Source organism: Megalops cyprinoides, chromosome 20 (assembly GCF_013368585.1).
Source record: "Megalops cyprinoides isolate fMegCyp1 chromosome 20, fMegCyp1.pri, whole genome shotgun sequence".
Taxonomy (NCBI): Eukaryota; Metazoa; Chordata; class Actinopteri; order Elopiformes; family Megalopidae; genus Megalops; species Megalops cyprinoides.
In genome coordinates this window covers 16,705,606-16,725,198 of record NC_050602.1, presented here as the reverse complement: position 1 = coordinate 16,725,198, position 19,593 = coordinate 16,705,606, and the positions used below count along the sequence as shown (strand labels likewise).

Sequence of the window (19,593 nt, the reverse complement as noted above, 5' to 3'; positions counted from 1 at the left end):
AAGGTTGTATGTTCCCAGGTGAAGGACTCTCAGTGAAAACAGGCCGAGTTTGGTATATGTTTGACATATGAGCAATTTGCAATTATTTTTACCATTCAGTCTGAAAATTTTAGAATGCTCAGTTGAACCGGCTACAAGCCTTTTCGTCTGTCTTTCTGTAATATGTTGAGTTTGGTGTTCATAGGCTTAATGTGCCGTAAGATTACGGTTGAGCCAAGCTTTTGAAGGGTTTACAGATCAAGCAAGCACAGCGCTGGCTCCAGCGAAAGCTTTCATTTGGACCTTCATTTCATTCGTTTAAATGGTTAAGCTAATGAGCAGCATCAACATGTTTGAATAAAACTCACTTCTCAAACAAAACATTTCAGCAGTGTTGATAAACACCGTTATGCTCAGCTGAAATTTCTGCCAGACAGTTGGGCAGCAATGTTGATACTCGTGTCATGTCCACTTTGTTCAATTTATTTGGTGCAAATGTACAATGTTTACCACTCTACACCAACACCAACAAATTATGAACTCTGCTGCTATTGACATGAAGCCAACAGCACGATTTGCCAGACAATGAGACATATCCCCTATGCTTTCCAAGTTCAGGCTCGATGCTGCCAGCGCAGAGGTGGGACAATGGGGAGCTCCAGTCTCGGGGCTGCAGGCACCAGTCTCAGATGATCCCACCCTTTGGTCCGTGCCTCAGATAACACTTTAACAGAGAGCGTGTACACTGAGTCAGAGCTCCTGTGTCAGTGGGAACTGAGGTTGCCAATTTACTTCGACCACTAGCTGATCTGTGCCGATCACAGGACCTCTGTCTCTCCAGCATTGACACAGAAAACAGACTGAAGTGTCTTAGGCTGGTGCAGACTGGCACACCAGTGGCCTGTTACATTACATTATTGTCATTTAGCAGACGGTCTTATCCAGAGCGACTTACGTAAGTTAACATTTTTACGTGTTATCTGTTTTTATACACCTGGATATTAACTGAGGCAGTCCTGGGTTAAGTACCTCACCCAAGGGTACAGCAGCAGCGCTCCAGCAGGGGAATTGAACCAGTGACCTTTTGGTTACGAGGCCTGCTCCGTGGCACTATGCTACACTGCTACTCCACGGCCTATGCATGATAAACCTGAACTTTCTGGCAACTCCAAGGCTGATAAATGAGTGCAGTAGCAATATGAGCTATGGATTCTCCTTACAGCTGGCCTGTTGTAGCTGCCACCTTGTCTAAGGCTGCGCTGGACAAGAATCCGTCCAAAGCTTTTGTCTCCAGCTGGCTCCAATGCTCAGGCTCAGACTAGCTCTCCATGAGCCTGCTGGAATCTTTCAAGGACAGTTTCTGGGATACCCTCTGAGCATTGATCCTTTTCAGCATCTTTTTTTTTATGCTGTGTTTCACATTGGAAACTGCATGTGCTCCATTCCTCCTTTGCTTTTTTGTCTTGTCAAGCTTTCACTGAGACGGGCGTTGAGTTTACTGGGTTCTTATTGGATTTTGTTGCTTCTTCCCTTGGTGTTCGAACCTCGGAGTATGCTTGGCTTGTGCACCTGTAGGCATATGAAGCTGCTGCATGCTTTGACAGAGGGAACCATACTTTTTCCATTCTTAAAATGAGCCCACGGGGCACAGCAGTGTGCAATACAGCCCTGTCCGGCAGCACCCCTGTATGATGCAGAGCATAATACACAGTAATCAAGGGAAACAAGGTTAAGGTTGCTGCTGGATTATATCTCTGTTGGCAGAGCTTTCTGATCAGTGACATGCTATGTCAAAATTCATGTAGGCTGATGCTTCTTAGGCTAACACTCCATCAAGTATCTGTTCTGCGGTAGTCATGTATTGTACACTAGACTGCCTTTATACCAGCAGTTCTCAGACTGTGGCCTGTTCATAATTATGGTAATGAGTAAAAAAAATGAACTCAATTACTTGGGTGCTGATACACATAACAGAGTTCATTGTGTAAATATGTATGAACGGAAATCTATGAATGGAAATGTATCTCATGATGTGGCGAGGCTTAACATTCTCTAAAATTAGTGTTAAATTAAACAGTGCTGTTATGTAAAGGTTTCCCGTAATGTACAAACAGTCCACCCCAAAAATGTTTTGAAACCATTTCATTATAGTGGATGACTAATTTTTTTTAGTGTTAAAATAAATGTGCTTTAATAACACTTTAAAGCAAAGGGAGATGTTGACAGAAAGATGAGCGGACAGACTGGAATAAGGCCTCAATAACAGTGCATAAAGGGCACAGTGTGGTGGATTCTGGGAGTTTACGTGGGGCAGGCAGACCTAGCGAGATACTGCGGATGCTGGGGCACCACGATCCTGCCATTCGGGCGGCACAGGTGAAGTGGGACCTGTTTACACAGCCAAGGGAGTTTATGTTCACCCCACCCTAGACGGGGTCGTAACAGAGCCAACAGACATATCAGCCAATGAGGCGGGAAGAGGAGCAATCTTCAGGCGTGACCTGACGCACTGCACGCTGCAGAATATCTAGAGGAACTGCTCTCAGTGCAGTGCACCCTCCACCACCAGCTCTGAGACAGGTCACCACATGCAGGGCTTTTTAACACCTCCTCACAAGGAAGCGTCTTCAAAGACTCCTCTCCTTACATACAGAATATCCTGAACGGGAAGGAAAAAGAATGAGAAATTCGGAACATGCGCACTCTTTATTGCATACCAAGGTACTATGCTATTGAAATATTGCACAGTAGGTTAATACATGCTGATCACAGTGGAAATACAAATCATGAGGCAGAGAAAATAATGGAAACACCAAATGAAAAGGACTTGTATTTTGAATGAACTAAATTGCAATTATAAAGTGTATACATGTGTTTCATATTAATGTTAAATTTAATTGTCAATGTGTTTCTGCTGTGAAAGACATTTTAAAATGAACATATAAATATGTGAGTTCCTAAAGTAATATGAGAGGTCTAACAGGTTTTGAAGGTCAGATAGTTGGTGTTGAAATTGCTGGCGCTTCATGTATGGAAATATGACAGCATATGTCAAACAAGGAAGAGCTGCATCAGGAATGAGGAACAGTGGATGCAAGATAAATCTCACCAACAGGTATAGTCAAGCACTTAAGAGGGTAGTTGCTAAAAACCATACAACAACTGCCTCAAAAATGACCACAGAACTGGATGTACATCTCTGTGACCCAGTCTCAGAAACGGGTACATTGTGAGCCTCACACTTCTAGTTTCACATACTGAAAAGGGGAGTGGGGAGTGAAGAAGAGTCAGGAGGAGGAAAGGAAACCATTTGTAACCAAGGCCAATACATAACAACATATAACCTAGTGTAATGAGAACAAAACCTGGACTTCTGAGCAGTGGCATTAGGTAATATGGTCTGATGTGTTGTTCCTGGATGGGTTTATGTTTGGAGAAAGCCAGAGGAAGCCTTAAACCCGCACTGCCTGTTCCTAGCTGTTAGTGGATCTGTTATGGTATGGGCAGCAATTCATGGGAGTCATTGGCTATTGGTAATTATTTTTCTGGAGGTTAGAATTATGTCTGAGGAATAGGAAGCCATATTTGGCAAACATCTGTACCCTATGGTGCCAAAATTGCCTCTTCAAGATGTTCCTATATTCCAGGATAATAACACCACAATACACACTGCTAAATGGAGTCGTGAGCAGTTTCATGAACACCAGGATGAAGTTAAACACCTTCCATGGCCCCCCCAACCCCCAGATCTAAACATCATTGAACCTTTGAATCATTGGAGTAGATTTCCAACTCCTTCATCTCTCAAAGAACTGGAGGCATCCCCTCTTGAAGAACAGTCTATTCTAACTAGAAACCATTCAAAATGTGTTAAACAGCACTCCAAGAAGATTTTCTGAAGGCAAAGGGTAGCCCAACTCCTTATTAGGTTATACATATTCATATATTTTTTGCTGTTTCTATTATTTTGTCTCCCACCTACAGTCTTGAAGTTCAAATGTCTGGCATCACGTTCCATTACCCGAACGAGACTCTGGAAAATGACAGCAGACATCTCCCACAGGTGAACATGTGTCATTGAGCTCTGGTCTATTGTGCAAGTGTTTTACCTAACAATAAAACCCAATACAACTGGTAGATGTTCCCATTCTCTCAAGTTAATGTTCTGCCCTTTTTTCCATTAAATATGCAGCAAATGTGCAAAGAACTGGAGAGAGTCTCAGCATCTGATGCTGCATATGGAGCATATCTGTCATACAGTTTATCTCAGTTATTCTTATAAAGAAATCAGATGCCTTGCTCCAACATTGGAACACTATTGTTATATAGGCAGTTTTCTCAAATACAGCAGCTGTCGGAAATCCTGAATAACCCATTTATTTAATGTCTTCAATGATGGCTCAAAGACTTGAGAAGCAATGACACATAAGCTTTTCTATACCCAAACTGTGGTTCATTTGAAATCACTGATTTTTGTAACAGTCTGATTTCAAGAGGAAGGATAATTTTGTTACTGCAGCTATTCTGAAAACTTTGTTGTATCTAAATGAGATAAATCTCATTCGGCTTCACTTGCATCTCTTGTCATTAAATCTGGAGAGGAAATCATGAAATTATATTCCTCTCATTCTCCCCCTGCAGTTTCTCATAACGCCCAGGAGAGGTGTTGATGAGGATATTTTAAAATTATTACCAAGCACACATTCATCTTCTATATAATGATGAAATCCATTATGGTTCTATGCTACATGATTTTGTTAATTGGTGTGATCAGTACCAAAAATCAAATATATCTGAAACATTAGTATGTTTTCTTGACACAGAGCTCATGAAATACAACTCCAACCTACTGATAACTCTTTCCTACTGCAGCTGGGTTATGAGGGCAGAACTCAACATTCTGTCAGATTGGGAACGTCTTCAAGGCCCTCGACAGCTTGAGATGGACTGCACTTCCCATTTTCATATACTAACAGTAAAAGTAACAAGGCCAAGAGATTATGAACAGAAATGGTTACCCTTCTAAAGGGCCATAGCCAATCAAAATGTATGTCATATTCTAAACCTGGGCGGCAGTGTAGCATAGTGGTTAAGGAGCATGACTCGTAACCGAAAGGTTGCCGGTTCAATCCCCGCTGGGACACTGCTGCTGTACCCTTGGGCAAGGTACTTAACCCACAGTTGCCTCAGTAAATATCCGGCTGTATAAATGGATAACATTGTAAAGAACTGTAACCTATGTAATTCGCTTTGGATAAAAGCGTCTGCTAAATGAATAAATGTAAATGTAAACCATTGATCAAAGTAAGGAAGTAAATTGTTCATTACAATTATTACCTTTGTAGCTTGTTGTAACTCAAAGCTTTATTGTATGCTACAGTTTTATATAAACAAAATGTGTTACATGGTGTATACTGTAGCCTATTTCATTAATGGACACCTTAACAGATCATAATTCATAATAAATGGTTGTGTGATGACCATTGTGCTGTAGTATGTTTTCCACCATTCTGCTTTGTGGATACTGGGCAAAACAGATTTTCTACTATGAAGTACTAAATATAGTATAATTTATTTCTCAGCTGGAGTTTTGCTTTACAGAATAGGTTACATTATGTAAAGATGTCCTACTCATCCCCAGCTGTCAAAATGAGATTTGAAACAGACTTAGTCAGCAGGAAATAACACCTTTATTTGACTTATGCAATTTTTGCCACATCAAAAAATATACATTTAATGTTTTTTTTTTTTTTCCTGAAAATGAAAGACAGAATATATAGAAATATATACATGCTACTGGAATTCAGTAAGGTGTATGAACATAAAATTCATGTTTTATAAGAAGTATGACTGAAATTGCTTGTGTGTAAAAGTATACACTTGACATTATAATTACATTAATTTTTAAAAATTAAATATGTTCAGTATAAAGAATAGCAATAACAACTGAGTAAACAACAACAAAGAGATGACTTAAGTAAGCTAGCTATCTACAGAAATGCAGTGTATAAAGAAGTTGGTCATTAAGCAGGTTATGGTTTTCACACAGAGATTGGGTTGACAGGTTCATATGTATGAAGGCTCACTCATCAATAGTTTGCAGTGTCATTTGCTTTAACTAGCTACTTAACTAGCTACTATGCATTATATCGAGACCTCACCTGGGTTTTGACTTCAAATGAGTAACATGCCTGTTTTTATTTTTAGTTTTACATGACTCGCAAGCAGTACAGTCATACTAGCTATCATAACCCAACACTGAACAATAAGAATGTTCAAATCTTATCGGTTTTAAGTATATTTGGAAATATCCAGATAATGACAGAAAATCACACCTGCACCTTTGAGCAAGATGTATGTAATTCAGCAAAATATCCAGCTGTATGAAATTATATAGAAGTTGTATGTAAATTATATTATATGTAAGGCCTGGACAAGGGCATCAGCTAGACAAGCAGTGTAAAAGTTCTGTTACGTATGTCATCTAATTTCAAAAGGAATAATGATGTAACACACATTTTGCTTCCCTTAAGGTCACCCAATTACTTTACATAAATACACACATTTTGGTTCCATTTTCTCCATTCACAGTGATGAACTTTGCAAGTCTAAGACAAATTACCTGTTGATTTAAGAAGAAAAAGCATCAGCATGATGATGCCTTGCTAAGAAAAGCCTTGTGTCATCCATTACAACTCTAATCTTGTACACATGCCTCTGTCATTCTTTCCACCCCCCACCTGAATGTGAAAAGCAAACTTAAAGATTTCAGTCTTATACTGGATTCTTTTCTGTGTGAATGAGGTCAAACACATCAGAATTAAGTTGGTGGTTGATCTCATGATCTGCAAGCTAATGCTACCACAAAGCCTTTGAGTAAGGGCTAGAAGGAGCAACTATGATGTATTCTGTTCAAACATCTGAACTTCTCAGACTTCCTGCTTTGTGAGATTTGTATTTAGATTATTAATATTGGATTTCAGCAAATTATACACAACAAAAAACAAGGCCATTCTACTGAGTAACTTGCTGTGAGCACGCTTGTTTGGCCTAATAGTTGCAGTTTGGTGTATGTGTGCTCAGTATGCATGCTATATGTAGGCCTATGCGTAATTGAGTGTGAAAGTATATGGAAAGAATGCTTCCTCAGATATTAGCATATTTGTTTTAATGGAATGAAGTAGTGCTGTAGTGAAGTAGTGTGTGTGTGTGTGTGTGTATATATATATATACACTACTTTTTTCAGAAACGTTTACAAGTATACTTGTGTTGATGTTTATGTTACATTGGGATACAACAGTCAAACTTGGTCCATTACAGTATACAACAAAAATAAGTAAAATTGAGGATTAAATGAATTATTTCATTTGACTCTTTATAGTATTAGCCGTTTAACAAAGAAATATGGTTATGGACCTGTTAAATAAAGATTATTGATAGAGGTGAAAACAACATGAAATGGAACACCCTTCGTCCTGCTTTGTTTTGAGGGAGTATTGTGCTGACACATTCATGTGGGGCCCCATAAATGGACCTGAAATAACTTCATATATAAATAAAATTACAGCAGTGCTTTAGTCCAAAATTAAAACACTGCAAGTTGTAATTATACAATTGTTCATTATTACACTAATTGTCTCAAATGTAATTACATCTGTCCAGAAACAATAGTAATAAGGTCAACATCAATGCTGTAACAACTTTTTAAATTCAAAACCAAGCCTGGGTGTAATTATACATATAGGCTGGTATACAGCAATTAATCACGTTTATTACAAAAACATTCAGTTTTAGTTTTCCTCAAGAGGCAGGTGTGCAATGGAATAAACAGGACTGTCTCCCTCTTTTGAACTCTGGTCAAGCGTTACAATGGTTCAAATGGTACCCTGATCGACATCGAAGTTCCACATACATCCATGACTGTAGTATTAGATTTGTATCGTTGATGGTTATAGCTTTAAGCAATGTGGCACCATTAGTTAATTTCAGCGGGGACTAGAGTAGGCGCCATTTATGTGCGCACGAATCTGTATTTCAAAGATCCACACAATGATCCACTTTCCAGGTTTTCTCTGTGACCGTGACGAACAAACTGAATTGATAGACTTCCATATGAACCAATCAATGTACGCAAAGCGTCAAATCTGCGTAAATTCCAGTTTTTCGTCCAATGACAGAAGTTATCTACAAAGTATCTCAAAGACGGTTTGTAGAACATCTTTTGTCACCATTAATATGAAATGTCTCTTGCTTAGCCATGTTGGTAGGGTAGTGTAGTTGCGTCGTCCCCTTTCTTTATATTTATGGTTTGCGCCAGAATATTTCATGTTAATATCAAATTGGTCACGTAGTCTATATTCAATATGCGAGACAATAACAGCTGAGTCGGAACTTGTTTTCAGACGTTACACAGTCGCGTAGGCCTTCGAGTCGCACTTCCATTTTTGTTGTGGCACTGCATCTACCGCTAGGGGGTTCGGAGGCTTATAGAAATATAGCTAGACGGCTGCAGCAAACTAAATCTAAGTGGTTAGTTAGCTAACGGTCATAAAAAAAATTTAATAATAAATATAGTTGGGACTACCACATCAAAAAAGTAGTTTCATATTCGCAGTTTTTCTCTTTTTGTTGGTCTTTGAGGCGCCCACATTCAGTTAGTATCTATCTATTAAACCAGTCGGCTAGCTACACACGAAGTTTACAACAATAAGGGGCATGCGCACACAGTTTTGCACTCGGGACTTTTCAATCTGATATGGTAGGGAGAGGGGAGGGGCGGTCCGTCTAAGTCGTTTCAGAGACAGCAAGCCTGGGAGATAAGCGCTTTCTGAATAATACCATGTTTTAGATCAGTAAACGATTAGATCAATGTTTTACAATATACATGAAATCAAATTAGCTGAGTAGACTGTGTTCCACATAGCATAGTATTTTACGCATACCGAGAAAACCAAAAACAGAGAGCAGGTTATCTTCAGCCCACATTTTACCGCGTCGCTGTGTATTTTGCCAACGGTGTGAGTAAACACGGCGAGATAGCCCGAAGTTTACGGAGTTCGGCGAGTCAAGTGCAAGGACGGAACAAATTCTCATTTCGGGTTTAATCGAATATGGCGTTGAAACCAAAACCCTGGTTACGCTGGTCCGTGCAAGTAATGTTAGGTAGCGAGCTGCTAAAAATACTTAAATCCTGTTTTAAACAAATTATATCTCGGTGGCTGGTTTGCCTGACATCTTTTAGAGTTCTTTTCGGATGTAGCTCGCTAAATCGGTCAAGCATAACTGTATGCTGGAGTGTGAGGATTTCCGAAATCGAACTAATAGCTGGTGTCATACCAAACAAAAGTATTTATTTTGATATGACGTATATAGAAAAGACAAGTGTATTTGTCAGAAAGCATCGGTTTGTGTACGGGGAGGCGGAGGAGGGGGGGGGGGATGGGGGGGTTAATCCGGCACAGCATTGCTGAGACCGTACAGCAGCTCGCTAGCTGGTAGCTACAGGATTGAGTCAGAGGTTAGCAGGGAGGCGTGGCCTCTTGGTTTAGACATACTAGCCATTGTTCCAGTCTAGCCAATCAGAGAGACGCGTTTCTGGAATAGTTGACCAACCACGTTATACCTACCGCCCCTATCTCCGCCCATAACTGTATATTAAAGGCTCTCGCCGCGTGAATTTGCCACAGGCACTGAATAATCGTGTCCGAAATATTACTGCAAGTGGATTGCTATTATTATATTTTTTCTGCCCTCCATAAGATATCAGACGTTAAGACAGAACATGGCAGACACAAAAGTAGATGCCGGTTCGGAGATCTCCACCAAGGTAAGGGGAGAAACTTTTGCTATACAGTAGGGATGTACAGTTTTCAGAATTCAGTACATTTTGTTGATTTATATAGGATTTAGAACTGAAACTACTAGTTATAGAAATTCGGTGAGGAGACCCGCGCAAAATCATTTTTCATTGTGATTTATATATTTGGGGATTCAATCTGGACTTAAAACTGGCGATCATTCTAATAACTTGTAATATATGTAAATGTAGATATAAAGAGCGGTTTGCGTTCGCTCTAAATAGGAATGTATTGCCGAGCTTATTGTTAGGAGTGTAACAGTCTGCGCGGGTTCTTTGTTTATAGCGTGTCGGTTCCTGTTTGAACACCAACAACGTAAACCGGAGCTGTTAACTGGCCATCAGCACCATATTACATTTTTTACTTGTTTGTGAAAGTTAATTTTCTGGGTGCACTGTGTTTTCTTCTTAGCCCACAAGTATTTTTTTTATTTAGAGGACACAGCAATTTGTCACAGCTACCATGTTCGTCTAAAAATGTTGCCTGAATTCGTGTCAGGAAATGATTATTTTTCCGTTTTATTCTTGTAAATCTTGAAATTATTCACATTTACAGTAATAGTTTAGCGAAGTTTACGGAGGAGGTTATGTCATATCTATAAATATTCTGATTGTATTAAATTAAACTGCAGTGAAATAAAAATAAATCAAGTTATGGGTTTGAATGGCAGGCCATTTATAATGCAGAATTTATGATACAGTCGGCTATATAGCCGGGCTAGTTACTTTTGGAGATTAAAACTTCGTAAAGATAACCGGCTTCATGTGGGCTGATGAATACGCTAGCGTTTCAATTGCGGAGTTCCGAGATTGCCACAACGGTTGAAGTGCTTTACTCAGTTTATATTAGCATTATTAAATATTTATATTAATCCGATGTCTGCTTTTATACGACACATTTAGGATATATAATGCGCTGAATGGATCAAGTAGGCAATTCTGCTCTTAACCTCTACCGTATAGGTTTTGTATTCCGTGGCTTCACAGACGGTACCTGCCTGTAGCTAGCTTGATAGAATGAAGCGCGACTCCAGGCGTTTGGGGCTGGCTAGGTTTGGGTGAGCTTTTCCAGCTGCCCAGTTCCGCTGTTGACTCACTTTTCCCTCCCCTTTCCAAATGACATCCAAAGGGCGCACAAAGGATGCCTAAGCAGTTGATGACGGTCTTTTCACTCAAAGTGGTAATTGGAATTCGGCTCTGGGCGAAATTGCGGCATACTGCAATGGTTCATGCCGCACTTTTGTTTAGGGTTTCGGTAGTTAGACTAAGCTAGCAAGCGACTTGTAGGTGAGAACCGCCAGTCTACAAGGTTTCGTCGTTGGAGCTGATTTCCAGTAGTCTACAAAATGCGACTAAACTGGCAGTTTCGCTCAATTTCAAGTAAATAGAGTTGGATCGTCGGTGTCCTTATGCCTCCTCGGTGCCTTGTACCTCCGTAGCCTACTTTTTCCGAGGGGGTGGACTCTTTATCGGAGACACGAATGATAGCGTAACCCTACTCACTTCTCATTTATCAGGTTCTTGCTGCTCCAAAAGCGTGGTTTAACGGACGATGTGACTATGATCACGTTTACGTGATTTTTTTATTCATAAATTCAGATTACGAGTAGATAATTATTACTGAGTTGTTCCAATTGAATGGATGCGGAGAACGTTCGTTTCCTGAGCTTGAGCGAGTCTGTGCACCCCTGGTGTAGGTAGCCGGTTATACCAATGTTGTAGCCTATTTATAGAATGTCGCTACCCGGCACTACAAATGTAGCTAATGGTGTTGGTGTAACTTAAGGAGGCGGTGCTGGCGTGATGTTGCCGATAAACGGCTTAACGGCTAAAGATTACATAAACTAATAGAAACGATTCGCTTCGTTAATAAACATATTCGGCATATACGAATGAAAGGTATAAGGTCTGGATAGAAATTTTACATAAAGAATTGCGTATGCATCATCGCTCGCCTACCCGATTAAAGGACACCGTATTTAACCAAGGAAGGTGTATCCAACGGGGTTGGGTGCGACCTAAATAGCTAGATGGGATTTGGTGAACGTGCCTGATCCTTTGGACCTCATGGTGTCTGAAAAGCTTTTGCTTTCAATATAGTGTGCAAGCTGTAATGCCCGTTTTAGAGGGAAATGTGTCTGTCCCAATGTCGCTATTGTCCCCTTTCACTGTAGCAAAATTAGCCAGCCTCTTTCTCGTTGTCTGCATCAGTAGGCAGTCATTTGGTATGTTTAAATAATCGGGCAATGCACGCTGGGAGTTGCAGTGTTTTCCCCGGGCGTGTCTACTAGAATGCATATGACACCCGCGCCATGATTGGACTACAGTACCCAGAGCGTCTCCTCAACATCAAAGTATCAGATTACAACACGTTGAGCTCCATTAAAGTAGGCGGGAATTAGGATGGAACGGTAGCCAATGGGATGCTCATGACGGCGGTGTCGCATTTCAAATGCAAAATGAAAGCATGCTTTTTTGGTGACGGGGGCGTTGACACATCCATGGAAGTACTACTGATTAATCCTCACATAAGTCGCAGTTAATATAATTGAAGGTGCACTGCCGTTTACAAGCAAATTTAACAGTTTTGACCTTAAATCAGAACCAGTAATCATGGTTTAATCTACTTGATTATAACACAAGGTCTTACATTTATGGTGTATGTGAAACCCTTATTGCACTTCAGTAATTAGTCTTTTGTACCCCTTTAGGATCTGAAGGAGAAGAAACTTGTGGAAGAGACAGAGAATGGAAAGGATGCACCAGCTAATGGGAAGGCAGTAAGTACCTATCCAGGTTTTATTTCTGTCTAAAAGATGACTGAAAGATATTTAAGACATTCATTTAATTTTATTCACACTTTCCATTCTGACACCTTCATAGGTTTTGCATAATGTTTGTGGTTGAAGGGCTATAATAAGGATGCAGAAATATCCGCTAAGCACTAAGATCAGAACGCATGGAGGACACTGCAGGGTCAGCAGAGTGTGTTTGCCCCAGCCTGTGGTAATGGTTCCTGTTACCCCCAGGAGAATGAGGAGAACGGAGAGCCAGAAGTAGATGATGATGAAGATGATGACGAAGTGGGAGAAGAGGAGGATGAGGAAGATGATGGAGAAGGTTGGTGGAGGACCCACGTCTTAACTAATTCAACACTTGCTTATCTAGCTGTTCCTCTGACGCTAAAATGTGTCATTTTACCGCATTGTGCCACTCGATGGCTAATTTAATACACATGCTATGCTCTCTAGTAGCTCCATCCATGTTTTGAATGGAGCAGTGCAAAGAAACTGTCTGTGTAGCCCTCAGACTAATTAAAATTTTCTTCACACTTGTAGGTGATGATGATGAAGATGATGATGAAGTTGAGGGGGGCACAAAAAGGGCCGCTGAGGATGACGATGAAGACGACGAGGTATGGCCATGACTTTACCTTTTGGGAGGGAAGTGTGCACGTCAAGAAAGATGCTTGCAGTGGACTTGAAGTACCTTTTCTCATCCTTTCGGTTTTTTTTTATCTCCATAGGATGATGTTGAAACTAAGAAGCAGAAAACCGACGATGATGATTAAGAGGCCGTCCCTCGTCCTGCTGAAACCCCCTCTAACCCTCCCCCTGCTCAGCTCGTCCTTGAGGAGAGGAGGGACGCGTGGTCATCATTCAGTAGAGTTCAACGTCCGTGTACACACACCCAACTGCAAATTTTTTAAAGAACGCAAACAAGACTTCAAGGCTCTACCTTCTCAATGAAATACTTTAAAAGGAGAATTTGTTTGTATTTTTATTTACATTTTATATTTTTGTACATATTGTTAGGAGGTCAGCCATTTTTGACAGTGATCTCTGGTGACCAAACGGTGCTTTGAAGTTGATGCTTCTCTATAAAATAGATTTTACTTGTTTGACCATGTCACATTATCTCAACAGAAAACATGTATAAAATCAAAATCCGTTGAATTCAGAGCATTCCAGTAAATTTGTGTATGTACTTTAGTTGTACCATAAGTAGTTGGTTTGTATGGGATGGCAAGGCCAAAGAAAAGGAGGTTTTTTTCTTTTTCTTCTCTTTTTTTGTCTACAAAATTGTTTATTGTGGCCTGTTTGTATGTGTGAAGTTTGTTGTCCAAACAATAAACCGGAATTTTATTTTGTGAGTTCCATTTTTTTCTTGTTCATACATGTTACATTGTTGACATGTCATGAAATTTTAAATGGAAGAAGAACTGATCCATGGCAAGTCACGCAACATCAATATTCCTTCTACTCTTAGTGAACATTACTGGATTGGTGGTTGAAATTTATGATAAATGTTACCAAATTACAGTGACGTCTTTAAACCATAAAAACAAAACAAATTTTATTCCCTCCCACAAAAAACATGCCAGTAGGTCAAAACACTACATGCTGCTTCAAATTCAATATCAATATTAACCCAGAGAACAGCTTACTGTGGTTTGTAATATATTTTCACTGCAATATTACACCGTCCAGTTTAATTAGGTCAAAGGTAGCTGGGGAACATGAAGTTCTGCTTTGTGGGATACTGGCATGCAGTGCAAAGAGCTTTTTTTTATTATTTTGAGACTAGACTGATGATGCCACCACTGGATCATTCAGCTTAATTGACATTAATCCTAAAAGCTTTTTCCTTGAATATGACTGACATGCACATCCTGCCGCTGAATGGCCAGATATCGGCCAGATAATTTGTTTATCACGCTCTGCAGGGCTGTAATGTTCTGGTTCCATAGTCTCGTTTTAAGGAGGAGTTGAATGACTTTCATTAGCCTGGCTCCAACCCAATTCATTACTCACCCCTGTATCCCCTTTCAACAAAATATGAGTTATACCTATGTTCTTGCATCCCCAGGTCTGAGTGCTGAACATTCTTATAACTTTGGCTGTTACAGCACCACCTTAAGGCTTTCCCTGATCACACCACAAGGCTTTGACAGGGTTGAAAATTTAGCTTTGATCATGTGGTATCACTGGAGAGCACTGTAATTGTGATCTGTGATTATGGTTTTCTCTTATGTTGCTGTAAGACATATTCATCGGCAAACACGGGAAGGTCTACTTCACTTTTAATTTTTTCTGGAGTGTTATTGCAGGATTTGTAAATATCAGCAGTCATTCATGTCAAGCAGGAAGATCCTAGCCTTTTTCAGCATCCATACACAATGCTTGCTTACATTGTAAACAAACATAAAAATATACCCCATTGTGGATATATATCAGTAACTTGAGTAACAAAAACTTTTAATGGAGCATCCTCTTAGTGTAAAGTTGTTTTAAGCCTGTCACCTTTGATCTTTCTTGTCTGATGGCATTTCTCACTCTCAAAAAAAACAAAAACAATTACATGTAGTAAAAGTGCCCTCTTACGTAAGAACATCAAAGTTAACTCAACCGGTTCTGAGAAATGCCACTAAGATAATGGCCGGATCTTAAATTCAACACAAGTATGGAAGTCTCACTTATTAAATACAAACAGGACATCTGTACATTTGAGGGAAAAAACAGCCTCCATAAAACACTTTTTGCTGTAGTTTTCTTAAATAGGAATGTTCAGTCACACTATAGAATCTGATTTATTTTGAATGTGTGTTTTCTCAAATGTGGTTGATAAATGACACTGTCTTTGAGAGAGGGGGCTAGAGAGTCATGCTCAGACATGTTTTCAGGTATGTTTTGCTGTTCTGCTTTCTGGTGGTAGCCACATATCTAGGTTTAAAAAAAATCAACATTTTTTCATACAGCAAAACATGATATTTTCGTGAGATTAATGTGAAACGGCCAATGTTATTGAATACATGAGTGTGCTTGTGTTCCAGTTTCTGGAGCTGTTTTCCACCACAACTGGGACCCAGGACTTCCTGTCTGTTGCAGAATTCTCGCTCTCCTTTCCAAATGAGAATGTTGGTGGTCCTCTGCATCTTTCAGGACTGCACCAGGTGAAAAAGAACAGAGGAGGTTCCGCCACTGCTGCCCAATTGTTACAGTCGCACTGTCTATCCAAAACAAAGATAGATCTCTTGCAACATCAAAGCCAAACCACTATCCAGCATGCAGTGCTGTCGTCCTCCCGTTGCTGAGTTTGGCGGCCTGTTTTGGAAGATGGTTTGGCATAAAATGTATCATGTGTTTTTACCGCAGTTTTTTTTTTTATTTGGAACCACCACATGTCTTTGATCTAAGTGTATACCCTCTCTAACCTCTTCTCCTCTCTTGAAGAGAGCAAGTCAGACAAAAAGTTGACTAGTTTTTTATTGACCTTATTGTTAAGAATTGCGCTGAGTTCAGTTGCATCTGTTCTCTGTGTGGTTGAAGGATGACAGGAAGTTGATGTTATGTAAAGCCTCTGTTTTTAAAGACTTAAACTACATAAAATAACCTCAGTGCTAAGCTACAGTAAGCACATAAGCTACAACAACACCTGTTTTGTGTATAAACAGCCTACATATACAACTAAAAAGAAGCAACATTTAACGATGAACAGGCTCCTCTATGCAAACAATACTAGTGTTGGCCCTGTGAATATTTGTGCTGAGGCTGAGAGGAAGTAATACAAAGATAATTTATGAACAGGCTAACTTCCTGCCTCCAGGGCACCATGGTGGCACTACTATGAAAGGATCCAAACTAGTATGCAGGAACTTCTCTCTTCCCTCAGTTCCACCAGCACACAAAAAGAGAGTTACGGGGCTGTCCTTGTAAGCCAATGGTTGCATCCTTGGATAGACCATTTCTCTTGCAACCTCGCTTGTTTCTAATACCCAGTAGGATAAATGGATAATATGTCAGATGTAAGATAAGTAAGTGATACAGGTGTCATGTATGCAAATCAGGAAAAATAAATATCCAGTTCTGTTTCCCTACTTTCCTATTCCATAACTGAAAGCCAGTTCAATCTGTGTGTTTACACTCTCATGTCTAATTCTACATCTACTGGACATGTGTAACTCCTGGTTTAGTCCAGCTTATACTGGGCAGACACGCCCTGAGCTATGGGACAAATTGGATTTTCATTAGCGGAAACGGGATTGGCTCGGCCCATAATCGTTCCGCATAGGCCCCGCGCTGACACGGCCAGCGGAGGAGGGCGTTTTGTTTCCCGAAGGTCCGAGAGTTGTAATTGTAAAGTGCTTCCTTAATCCTGATTTGCGGCCGCAGATGGCTCTGTGAGAAGCGAGCGGCGAATGATCGCTCTCATTAAGAGGCGCGACTGAACTATGCTCTGTCCCGCCATGAACTCAGCGTGGCGTTGATTATGCAGACAGCTGAGGGCATGTCGCTGCAGCGCTAACGGGTTCTGCTTTACCCCAGCTGACATTGAGAGTCGCACACAGCGCGAGCGCTGAATCGCCGGAACGCGGCTCTGCAAAACATTCAATATTGCAGCTGTATTCCAGACCGTTTCACTGCCTGCGCCGTTGTGGAAGGGCCACAATTGATTTTTCATGCAGAGCTGCACAATTGAAGCAGTAGAATTGTTGTGAGGAAATCGATAAGAAAGATTCTGGCTGAGTGTGATAGGTCATTCATGTGTGTTAGAAGGCTGTGATTTTTTTGTTACCCTGATATACCAGTGCATTGTGTCAGTGTTAAGTTAATGGCTCAGATGAAGATAGGGGCTAACCACAGGGTATTTAAGTAGCTGGAGTTATTGACTGCGTTCCCACTGAAAGAGGGACTCTGCTGTAAAATCTGAAAGGATTTCAGCTGGACGCCATGCGTGCTCTTGTAAACCTCTAAATTAATCTCCACTCAGTTCAGTTTCTGCAAACACAAACTGGCAAGTTTTTCTTTTAACTGCATCATGGACGCATTGGCCAAAGGCTGCCTGTTTGCACTTTGCAAATACCTGCGCTGCTGCTTTAAGAATCTGAAAGGTGTGTCTTCTCAGCTGAGCCTCAAATCTGACTTAACAAGTTCGATTTGGAAGTTCTCGCTCATGGGATTTTCTCCGCTGCTGTTAGAAAGTGAAAATTTTGTCACAGATCCTTTTTTTTTTTCTCTTCTCACCTCAAAGATGGCAACGCTTCTCCAAGCTGTCACCGGGCCCCTGTGAAAGCAGCTGTCTCTGCCTCTTTCATTTCTCCAGCTGGTGTCTCAGATAGCGCGGGGACCGCGCTGACGGCCGTGCACTGTTCCACACAATGCTCAGGAGCCTCTCGCCGCTGTTGGAGCTTTGGGCATCGCGGGCGGGGCTGGGGTGGGGGACGTAACCAGAGGGGTCCGGTCTGAGGGTATCACCCTGAGTTGGGCATCCTTTGTGTTATGGCAGGATAATTAATGAGCGTTCTGAATGTGTGCGTGTAGGACGAGGGACGAGGCACAGCACATGAAGGGGATGTTCCGTCTAATAGCGACACCCGGGTCAAGATGGAACACTTGAGGAAAATTCATTTTAAATTACCCCAGGTTGATTCCATAAGAAAATTAAACTCAAGGCAAGCACATGGTTGAATGTACCAAGCAGTTATGAATTACTCTTGCAAAGGCCATGTAGTTGGCGTTTCCTTCTCACTTTCCCTGAGGCATCTCTTTCAATATAATATTGTAATTCATTTGAAGCTCCAATTAGATGTATGTGTCAAGGGACAACCGTGAGGTGCATCACTTAAAATTTTACAGAGAAGAACCCTAGAAGTGTTGACCTTAAAAGCAGGGAATCACAGTGGAAGCATATTGAATAACATCCAGTCAAGAATTAACTGCAGTTGAAACTTGTAGTGTTCCTTACAATGGCATTGTGGAGTATGGGAAATTAATGCCATTCTTCAGATTTTGCATATCAGTAAGTCTGCACCAGCACTGGCATACATTTATAGATGCTAAGGAGGTCTTTGCTAGGGATGCATGCTTTGGATGACACTGAATGTATCCCCAGATCAGTGGCATTTGCCCTTGATGTAGACTGAATGAGATATTGACCAATAGAGGTTGGCACCAGACTAGGTCTTGTATTCCTGCAACACAACGCTACCATATAATGTTGTGGCATATTAAGTCAAAGGGAAGCGTGTCCTTCTGTTTGAAATCTATTAGAAGTCTTTTCTCCATTGCTCTTATTTTCAAAGTAATAATTAAAACAAGCCTTGTTTGAACAGCTATTGTTGGAATGATCGTTTTGTCTCTGTACTGGAGGGCCACATGGGATGGGTAGAAAGTACCAGTTTAACCTGCTCCCTCTCCCCTCTTTTAATCCACTCTCCTCTCCCTGCTTTGGCACACTCCCGCCTGTCATGCTATGACCCCGCCCTGCTTGCCTCAGTACCTCCCACTGCGCTGCCAGTGACCGGGCCCCTGAGCCTGTGATGTGGGCCAAATTCAGTGTCGTCCAAATTCAGGAAGCTCCCCCAGAGTATCTGTTAGAATGTGCTGGTGCCTTGCGCAGGTTAGCTGTAGCGTGTTAGCTTGCGCCCCCAGAGAGCGCTTCCACACTGTCTGTGGGGCCAATGGAGAGACTGGGCTGGACTTCTCACCCAGCCACCACTGCCATTACGCACCACGAGCGCTCAGCAAGGAAGCGAGGTGAGACGGCAAACAACCGGGGAGAAAATGACAGGAACGACCCCCACGCGCTCTGATTGCGTGCTCGGCGCTGGGGGGGGGGGGGGGGGGGGGGGGGCTGGGCACAGTAGTAATTGCACAGCAGCCACAGGCCCGATGACAGTGCCAGGTATTATCCAGCTGGTGTAGCCGAAAGAGCAGACCACAGTGCTTCCCCGCAGACTAGCTGAGCTGACCTCTCG

General features: G+C 41.3%; 1 protein-coding gene and 1 long non-coding RNA gene across 2 annotated transcripts in view; both read left to right on the top strand.

Moving 5' to 3' along the window:
- LOC118796040 overlaps positions 1 to 4,973 on the top strand; it is a 39,810-nt gene extending 34,837 nt beyond the window's left edge. The window contains exons 3-4 of the long non-coding RNA XR_005005836.1: positions 3,964 to 4,042; positions 4,852 to 4,973. This is a non-coding gene — a long non-coding RNA (uncharacterized LOC118796040). The remainder of the gene's footprint in view (positions 1 to 3,963; positions 4,043 to 4,851) is intronic.
- Positions 4,974 to 9,651: 4,678 nt separating this feature from the next.
- Positions 9,652 to 13,984, top strand: LOC118795652 (prothymosin alpha-A-like). The gene is made up of 5 exons (XM_036554288.1): positions 9,652 to 9,806; positions 12,548 to 12,616; positions 12,866 to 12,956; positions 13,175 to 13,251; positions 13,363 to 13,984. Exons 1-5 carry the CDS (start codon positions 9,762 to 9,764, stop codon positions 13,405 to 13,407), a joined length of 327 nt encoding a protein of 108 aa, XP_036410181.1. The 5' UTR covers positions 9,652 to 9,761; the 3' UTR covers positions 13,408 to 13,984.
- Positions 13,985 to 19,593: the final 5,609 nt, after the last annotated feature.